We start from the raw sequence: 10,280 nt of genomic DNA on the forward strand, positions 1-10,280 counted from the left end.
TCTGTCTTGTTTAGGAGGGATGATCGCAGTTCGGTGCAGTGAGAGTTGGCGTTTCGTTTTCCGATCCGTGTTTGGTTTTATTTCTCAATTCTTGCAAATTGTGAAAGTTGGAGAACCCGACGATGTCCGAGATTTCGAAAAGTTTCTTGTGGAAAAAATCATTGGGTGATGTGCGAACCCTTGATGGACAGGCCGCTGGTTGAACAGCACGGGTAGTGAGTAGATGCCGACGGGACAGTGGGGTCCGTCCAGGCCGTTATGACCGAGTAGCACGGCCTACTCCATGGCGATCAGGTCTGACTCGGTACAGCACAAACACCGGGGATCAGGAACGATGTTCATCGGACAGCGTAGGGGAGTAACTGCAGGAGATCTAACAGGATCGGTAGTGGGACTTTAGCCCAGAGATACTGGAGTCGCTCGATCCAGTCGATGAAAAACGGCAACAGGTAAACCTTCTGGCAGATCAGGTTTTCTGGACGTAGTACCCCGGTAGTAATAGAAGTATTCGCTGGTGTTTTTCTAAGAGCCGGATTTTCCACCATTTGTGACACTCTTGAAATTAGGAATCGGGAGCTCTTGAGTTGTGTTATATGCAGCAGCGAATTTATTCCGTATCTGTATATGTGAGGACAAGATTTACATGAAGTGATGTTACTTCAGGTCTTCGGGAAATAACGAATGAGCTAGCGCCCGATATCAGACGTTGGGGGCGCTAGGTTAATTTGAATTACATGTAAATAAGGTTGTCTTTTCATAACCGTCACACAATGGATAGTTATGCGAAAGCACACGTAGAAGGAGCTGGCAAATTAAAAAATATATAAAGAACACATGAGTTTTCCAGTTTTGAAACTAAAGATTGAATTGTATCTTAAAGGGTAGTGGGTGTGCTGACGGAGCTGTCAAGGTCAAATATCGTAAAAAAGTTGGGCACTTTGAGACTAAAGCATGAAACGTCGTACGTTGCTTCTTCATACAATGAATATATTGATCGGATATGAGAAAATGTTTCATATTTGCCCTCTGGTGACTTTTGAGAGGTCAATTAACTTTGTATACCCTGTTTATTAATATTTAAAGATGTATTATTCAAACCCTACTTTTCCAGAGCCCATATCTAATCTGAAAGGGAATGTACATCTTTGGCTTTTGCTGTAATTTTCAGAAAATGAACTATTTGAGGGGTTAGTATAATAGATCAAATATTGTTACACTGACATGTTTGAGCTTTTGTGTTAAAAAATGTAGATGAACAACAAAAAATGTTCAAGTAGTCTGGTTCCCTGACTCCACTAAAGATGAACTTGATCAATTTATAGTAAAATGTAAAGTAAGGGAACCAGTATAGCTGGTCTGCACCCGTTCATTAAGATTTAACCAATAGGGAACAAAATGGTAAATTTGGAGTAGTAGTTGAAAAATAGTTAGGTTTTTTCAACGGTGGTCGGCCGACCACCTCTGGAATTTTATACAAAAATTCCACTTTTCCTTGAAAATGACTTCACACCAGGTGCCATAATTTTACAGGATTTTTAGACTTTCAATTACCAACATCCTAGTAAGGTATTTCGTAAAAAATTGGTAGTTTTGTTTTTCGATGTTTGCAAATGTTATGTATTCCCTTTAAGATATGAATTCTTACAAAAATGTGAACTTTCAAAGGTAAGGAAAGTTCATGGCTGGTGCAGTTATGGGCGTCGCCGGGATTGTTTTCTAGAGGGTGCAAAGCACATTCCTCCCCCCCCCCCAAACCCCCACCAAATCCCTGTACTCTTGCAACGTATATTCGGTTTATCATATTTCGAGGGTGGACAGGGACATTCCCCCATTAAATTAACAGCAATGACTTCGCGCCTCCTTTTCTCTCCTTTCCCCCTTTACTCCTTTTTTCCCTCCTTTTTTCTCCTTTTTTTTTGCTTTTCAAGAGGGGGGGGGGGAAGCAAGCGACCCCCTTGCCCCTCCTCGCGACGCCCATGTGAGAGGTCAGCGGTCTTTGTCTAAAAATACAAACTTTTCATGTCCCAAGTCTAAATAATGAAACAGATATTAATTTTGACTATTGTTCTACTGGATCTCATGAATTCAGACTCAAAGACGATTTTGTTATTTAGAGCATCTGTTCCCCATGAGTCCCCCGTGTTCATGCCCGGCGACGCAGGCGCAACAGAACATACATTAATAAAATATAGGAGGCATGCCGGATAAACATTACAACAGTGCACCAGTGAGTTTGGTAAAAGGGTTTATACAAAATTATCGTGAACTAGAAATAATGTTTTATGGTTGGGTAAAGCGCTTTGGCTACTTTGATTCCGTGCAATGATCATAAATCAGAAGTTTTGCAGAATAAAAATAAGGTAAACAAAGTTAATTGACCTGTCGTAGGGCAACGGAGGACTGATATGCTCTCCCCACATCGGAAATTATTTTAATGGACGCCTGAATATCTGTAGTACATTTGTGAAGTTTCAATTCAACCTGTTGAATGATTTTGTTGTCATGGTCATTTAAAGTCGGCACTCTCATGCGCCCTCCGATGTATGTTATGAAGCATGTAATGTTTAAGTTAACATTTAAGCCTATACCTGTATTTGAAAATTTTGTGACGAAAGTATGCCCTATTTTCATAAACTTGGCGTCAAAATGACCGCAAGACATCAGAACAACTATATAAGAAACTTGGCAGAATGTAATAAATGCATTGCGACGATAGTAGCCAAATATACAGGGGGGGTGCAGCCCCGCCCCCCGCGCTATTCGTCACACTCTTCAGTCAATTAGTCTGACCACAAGGAACTCTTAAGTCATATTTTCATGTTCCACAAGTGCCAAGGCATCAATACAATTGGTTTCATTTTCCCTATTTAAATTTTGTAGTACATTTGTACAGTTTTTATTTGATCGTTAGTCGGCACTGTCATGCACGCTTTCATGTGCATGTACTTTTAGTGGGAAAAGCTTACATTTAGGCCCACCTGTGTTGGAAAATTGACATTTTGGGAAGAAGTTATGCCCTTATTTTCATAAACTTGGTGTCAAAATAAACGCAAGACATCAGAACAACTATCAAATAAACTTGGCAGTATTTAACAAATGACTTGCGACAGGAGCCAAACGTACATGGTGGGAGTTTGAGGCCCCGCCCCCTCTGCGGTTTTTCCGCCGCTCTTAAGGCAATTAGTCTGACCTAAACCACTCTTAAGTTATATTTTTATATTCCATGAGTGTTAAGGCATTAATTCAAACTGGTTTCACTTTCTCCTCTACCGTTGCGTTGCAACGGTATCAGCAAAAAGGAACAGGAGGAGGGGGGGGGGGGTTGACGGTAAGCCACGCCCACCCACCGCGCTTTTCGGGCCGTTCTTCAGTTACTTAATCTGATCTAAAATCATTATTAAGTTATATTTCCATAATTTGCAAGTTCCAAGCTATCAAATGATGCTGGTTTCGTTTTTGTTCTCAAATTTTGATTAAATGTAAAATTTGCGTCAAACGCTTCTCAAAATAAAATAGGCACCCCGAACGGCCGTTGGAACAAAAAAAGGGCACGACTTCTTTTTAAAAAGGGCACTTGTTCAGAAAAAAGGGCACTTTAAAAAAAAGCGGTCACTCTTTACAATTTTTGTTTTGGGGGTGGGTAAGCACTGGTGAAAAAAAGGCATTTGAATGGAAAAGGACAGTCTTTACAAATATTTGTAAATACCACCCCCCGCCCCCACCCCCGCTGGCTTCGCCTATGACGGTGAAAGCTGCCCGGCTGTTGTTCAGATTATGCGTCACGTGCCAGTTGCTTTGCCTGAACAATGGCTTCTCCGTAAATTTTATTGCCATCGGATCGGGTGCACCAATAAATAATAGTCCGAAAATTCAACCACCAGCATGGAAAGGAGCATTGCTCAAATCGGATTTTAGCAAGGTGTGCACATTTAGAGGTGGAAAATGTGTGATAGCTTTGCCGGTTGAGCGGTGGCAGTTTTGTGGATGTTATCACTTTCAACAGCTCTCATTTGTTTTGTACACGTTTTCTAATCGAGGTCGTTCTCGATTTGGTTCCTGATGTCCTCAATTCATGTGTACGTGTGTGTCCTCGATTTACACGATAACACACACAAGGTCAACATGCATGGATAAATGAAGGAGAGTCAATATGTCATTTGCTCCATCCCCCCCCCCACAAAAAATGGTGGAAAAGATGTGGCATGTCACCTTCTGTAAATGGGATCGCCGCCCATGCATGTTCTTCTTCGTATACAGTCTTATATATGTGCAAATGTATACCATCTGTCGAAAGTCTGTGTCGCATGTGAAAGTCGATGATGGCTTGTATTCTCGCCAAAGCTTCAGAGACCTTAAACTGCTCTTCCAGTCCATGGATATAACCGGTTTTGCAAGACTTTTTAAGTTAATGTTTTATAAAATGCTCTTTTTGGCAAAAAAGGGGACGAATTACTTGATGTAGATGGTTGGTATATGCAACACGGACAAATAGACGATCTACATTTTTCATAAGGTTTATTTTTTTTTCGCTTTCGGAAGCATGCATATGGCTATAACGTTTCAGTGAAGGACGAATTTCGTCCAGGGTAACGAGCTAAACTGTTATTAATAGTGCACCTAGTAAAATTTATTCCAATAACAAATTAATTGCAGTTCATCCTATTCTTTAAATTTTACCGACCACACGTCTGCATTAATATCCATACGATGATTTAATTACGTCGTTAATACAGGCAAAAAAGGAACCAGGAGAAAATATCGAAAAAAATCGAGAAGTATTCCCGGAAAATATTTCCAGATTATCTATTTGTTTTTATTATTTCCCCATTCATCTATTGATTTGTCGCTGATGGATGTGACTTTTGGTAGTTGGCCTACTCTTACCCGAAGATGCACATTCGTGGTGGACGTATTATCAAGGGTGTAGGCAAATTTACAGGCCGCCTAATACCGAACTGAAATTCTTTGGATTCAGCCGCACATAATCAGCTTACGATATGCATTTTGGTTGATGAACACAAAACGGCGTATGCAAATTGTTTTCAAATTTCAATTCATATTAAAGCTTCTATAAATTGTTCACAACATATCGCGCCGTTTACGTGCTCCACTGTTCACCATGGGCAAGGCTCAAGTCGGTGGTTCGAACCGCCAGGGCTGGTGTGTGGTTTTCTGCTTGTTCGTGAGCTGGTTGCTTTGGGTAGGATTACTGAAAAGTCTCGGTGTGATGCTGCCTATATATTGCAGGAACAGTTCACCGCCCAGACCTGGCTGATCGGCTGGATGATATCGATCATTAATGGCGTTATTAATGTCTCAGGTAATTATATTGAATTCGTGTTTCTTACACATTGAGTAATTACGTTTGCCCGTTTTTGGAGTACATCTCCCGATTTCAGTTGTTGAAAATATACATGTATTTAGTTCGCAACGTGGCCTTCAGTGAGTTCAGTGAGGTCAAAAAGCAGGAATTCTAGCAGACACATCAAACGTTTATACAAATTCAACAAGTACCAAGTAGTACAACCCACGGCGGCCGGGTAACGTGTAAAGACGGTTAAACGGCACCGTCCGTGCACCCAGGCCGTTCACCGCGAATTGTGTTGGTCCCAAACGAATGACATCCGCATGAGGTGAACGCTATGGCGTTTTGGACTTCACTTCTCTCGAGAACATGAGAAAAAAAATGTGAACCTAGAAAAAAAAATGAATTCCAACGTAATGAAATTTTGACTTTATTTCCCTTAAAAAAAATCCTCCAAAGCCTCACATTAGAAAAGAAAAACAATTCAGATACAAAACAGTGACTCGAACTTACTACACCCGAGGATCTTTTTGTTGCAAAGGAAGTTGAACCTTGCTAGTACACTTGCATAGTTCCTAGATTTTTCTTTGTACTGACTTTAACGAATAACAAGCAGGGTTGTTAATACTTACATCGCTTTATTTTTAATTCCTTATGTAAACAAGGTCTCTTTGCTAGGCCACTGGAGGTCATGTTTGGTTCCCGCACTGTAGTGACGGTCGCTGGTTTCTTGGTTGGGGTATCCATGATCATCGCTTCTTTTTCCACCAGTGTTGAAATGCTGACACTGACGCTGGCACTGTTAGCAGGTAAAGATGTCTGTGTTCCATTTGGAAGATTGTCTTGCAGGATTAGACGAGACCCCTCATTGTTTTCACATTGAATGGCTGCAATTTATTTAATGTGAAACACTCTTACTCTTAGTACAAGGAGCGATTCGACATTGATTCTGCATCAGTGGCGTATCCAGGGGGGGGGGGGAGCAAGGTGTTATTTTTTTTTATCGTAAACGTTTCGACGGTTTTAAGACGTTCGGACGTCGATACAGTTAAGTCTTAATTTTGCCCCCTGTAGCATGAAAAGCTGGATACATCGCTGTTCTGCATTCCTTTTGCGTTAGGACTCTGCAGTTTTTACGGTTTTTGCATGTGATGTTATTCATGTTGTGCATTTTTTTTTCATTCTGCGCCACTTCAAGGACAGTAAGTTTAACATTACTAATACATTATAATTTAGGCAGGACGCGCAAAACCTGTTTACCACAGGTGTTTTCGCAGCTTGAAGGTTGAAAAACCTTCGTAACAGCAGTTGTATCGATTCATATCAATACAAATTAGTGAAGAGTGTTTTTTACGAAAGCTAAAAGAACAGCGAGAAGTTAAAAAAAAACCTCTTTGCGGCATCTTTCTCACCATTGTAGTTTCACATCCGAACGGAAACGTATACGTATACGTTTAGTTAAAGGGACATTACGTACTAAAATACGCCCAATTGGGCTACGAAACGCGTTTTAAACGAAATTATACTACATGGAAAGAGCATTTAAATGTAGGATATAAACGTCCACACAACCATCCTTTTAAAAACTTTGCGTTTATGTTATTCTTGCGAGAACCATGCGAGAACGAGTTTTGGGGGTCATTATACTCAAACTCCAATAAAGTAGACAGACACCCAAGTTGTGTGTGTGTGTAGGCCTATGTGCCACAGCTCTAAATTTAATTTAAGAAAATACACCGGAATACCAAAACGTTTGGCAAACCGGAACATTAAGCGGTACTCCTGACCACCGTAAATCATCAATGAATAATGATATCTACAGGCTACATGTGCATGTGTTCCGATAGTGATACCAATACAAGATTACCGGAATACCAAAAAAGGTAGGGCAAACCGGAATCATAGACGTTACACCCAAACTCACAAAGGACTCAATGATAACAAAAGCCACTACATGTATATGGATAGTGATCAATACCCAAGACCATTATCCACACAAACCATCAACAAAGAACGCAACAATGACTCATTGATAACAGTAACCACAATATAGATAGTGATACCCATGACCACTGTCCACACAACCCATCAAAAAGGAACGCAACAGTGTGAATGTTCTCTACTCAATAGGAATCGCTACAGTAAAAGCATAGACCATAAAGGTCAACAAATTAGTTATTCCAGAAAACTTTCTTAGAATAGTAAATTACAATTAATTGTTCCAACCGCTGGAATATGCGGCCGGTATAATCCGTGTGGGATGTCACGGGCTATTTGTTACACATTTATGTTTACAATAAAGATAAACTCCCAGGTATGGTAGGGAATGGGCCGTCCCGGCGCTATATTGTTACATTACAAAATTACATCTAGCACATGAAAATTTAAAGGCATATGTACTAGCGAAATGTCCCATCCTATTGAAGTTAGCTAATTCCATATCCAAACAAGATTGGGTGTTCGACTTCTTATTTGGCACGAAAAAACGCCACATGCGAAAATCGCAACCCACAAAGAAGAAACGAACACACCAATTAAGGTACTTCCAAGTGTGTTCAAACACCCTGGCCCTTCGCCCTCATTGTGAGAAGCCATGCGGCTTGCCTCATATGCACCGCACTCTCCCACAACTCAGTCTGCGTATGTGCACCAAATACAGTCGAACCCTGATAAGATCACCGTCAATACAACACCTTGCCTATAACAAGGAAAATTTAAGGTGTCCAGTCTTTGTTTTCGATTACTGATAATTAATACAATGTACCTGTTACAACAAGGTAATGTATATATTCCCAAGGACATTGTTGTACATTCACCAATCGATCGCATGATCCTCAGAACAGCCTCCAACACATTTGCGGAGTGAAAAAAACCTCAAAGCAAACACACCCTTTCTGATTTCAAAATTGAAGGGTCAAAATCCAAGAGGGAAAAAACCCACAAATAAGTGCCGAGAAACAGCCCATCGGAATGCAAAAGTCCGGTTGGTTGTAAAAGAATTCGAACTCAGACTCGTTTAACTAACTTTAGTTGAGTATAAAAATTATACGAATACAAAAAGGTGGAGCAACAAATATGGTTTCTTGAAACTGGTACAACATTATGCTACAGGTGCGGTTACGTGATTGATGGCGAAAAGTTCAGCAAGACCCAATAACTGCGTACTTGCACGAGTACTACATGTACCGCGATTAATGTTGGAAAATGCTATCACAGGCAACGAACGTGCAGCCAATTAGGCCGCTCATGGTAAATTCAACATCAATAAACAAATACATTCCTTTCGAAAGTATTGATGTCCAATATCAAAATTAATAATATTTGGTATCCTCATAATGCAGAAACTACGACTGGACCACATGAGTTTATAGCTGAAGTATTCATATACATATACTTTGTAATTTTGAATACTTGTTTTGAAGCCGCGACATTGGCCTAGCATTTTGGCGGCAACCCACTAACGATGATTGGCTGCCTACAATCCCAACGCTGATTGGCTGCCTAGAATCCCGACTGCTGCTATAAAAAAGGCGAGATATTCATATAACGTCCGCAATCGTGAGATATAAGACGCCTAGCATGGAAATTTGCACACGGCACCAAACCAATGTTTTCCGTTGAGTATAATGGAATTTTATCATTTACTTGATAACATTTCCTATTTTGACTCTTAAAAATTACAGTGCATGGCATTCTGCGGACGCAGGACAAACAATATTGTTGTATGGTGCTGTGAGTATTATGTGAAACACACAACATGTAATGTCTGGTTGAATGTACACGGCTGGAAATACGTATGCGACAAAATTTCCGCAACGTTCGATGTAAACAACCGATTTTCGTCTTTTCTCGGGAACGGTAAGACAAGGTTATAGTTTCCTTTCAACCAGACCTTAAAATAGGATAAGTAAACTATCCAAAACATAAAATTTTTCGGGGATTTCAGGACGTTATACCCCTTTAAAATGAATCGTATTACACAGTGAAAGTGTGGCGCATAGCATATCGCCAGGTGGCGCAACTGTAGACCCATCATGACTCGCTCGTATTCTCGTCTTTCAGGACCTTCTTTGAGTGTCGTCAATATTCTGTCAAGGAGCTTGATGGGCCGTCATTTTACGACACACTATGCCACAGCAAATGGAATTGGAACATCGGGGGCCTCTGTTGGCTTGATCACCGTGGCGCCATTTACCCAGCTTCTGCTGAATACCTATGGCTGGAGAGGTACTTTCCTCATTCTGGGTGGATTTGGCCTGCATCTTGGGGTGTGTGGCGCCCTCTTGCAGTCACCACCGACTGATGAAACAAAGAAGAATGGTGAGTACCAGTCACTTGGCCCAGACATCGATGAAGCACCAGTGATTAACTCACCAAGTGCCGAGGAGACTGGCAATTCGAAGTTGTCATCCCGACTTATCACCTTTAAGGACGCCATCTGCGCTCAGATGTCTCGTTTTGGATTCTCAGTTTGTCTCCGGGTCCCATTTTGGATCACAGCGGTCATATTCTGTTGCAGCAGCTTCTGCGGTGTCCAGTGGTACATCTACTACATTTCCCAAGCCGAAGCCAAAGGTTTCTCACCGTACGACGCTGTGACATTCACCACGGCTGCAGGGGTCGGAAATTTACTTATCAAGATCCTGTCTGGCCCTATCGTGGACCGAGGTCTGCTGAAATTGCGACCAGCGATTGTGCTGACTATTATGCTGAGCTCCTCGGCTCTACTGATAACTCCCTTAGTAAATTCCTACTGGCTGATGATGGCCAATGCCTCCATCTTTTATGGCGCTTTTGGAGCAGTTGTCTCACTGAATGATCTGTACACCAGAGAGCTACTTGGTACTGATCTTTTGGCATGTGCTTTCGCGTGGATGGAGCTAGTGGCGGCCGTGTTATGTTTCAGTCTTGGATTCTTTCCAGGTAAGACACATAACATATAAACATTGTATCTGCATGTAATAATCTTATCACG

The 10,280-nt window shown here is 41.2% G+C and overlaps 1 protein-coding gene and 1 long non-coding RNA gene across 2 annotated transcripts; both read left to right on the top strand.

The window, feature by feature from the left end:
• Positions 1-319: 319 nt before the first annotated feature.
• On the top strand, positions 320-6,108 carry LOC119743198. The gene is made up of 3 exons (XR_005272994.1): positions 320-449; positions 5,248-5,320; positions 5,971-6,108. It is a non-coding gene; the product is annotated as an uncharacterized LOC119743198 (long non-coding RNA).
• A 3,164-nt stretch (positions 6,109-9,272) lies between these two features.
• Positions 9,273-10,248, top strand: LOC119743252 (monocarboxylate transporter 12-like). Its single transcript, XM_038219656.1, has one exon. The coding sequence runs from the start codon at positions 9,340-9,342 to the stop codon at positions 10,246-10,248; it is 909 nt and encodes a 302-aa protein (XP_038075584.1). The 5' UTR covers positions 9,273-9,339.
• The last annotated feature ends 32 nt before the right edge of the window (positions 10,249-10,280 follow it).

Source organism: Patiria miniata, unplaced genomic scaffold, assembly GCF_015706575.1.
Source record: "Patiria miniata isolate m_02_andy unplaced genomic scaffold, ASM1570657v1 HiC_scaffold_6, whole genome shotgun sequence".
Lineage (NCBI taxonomy): Eukaryota > Metazoa > Echinodermata > Asteroidea > Valvatida > Asterinidae > Patiria > Patiria miniata.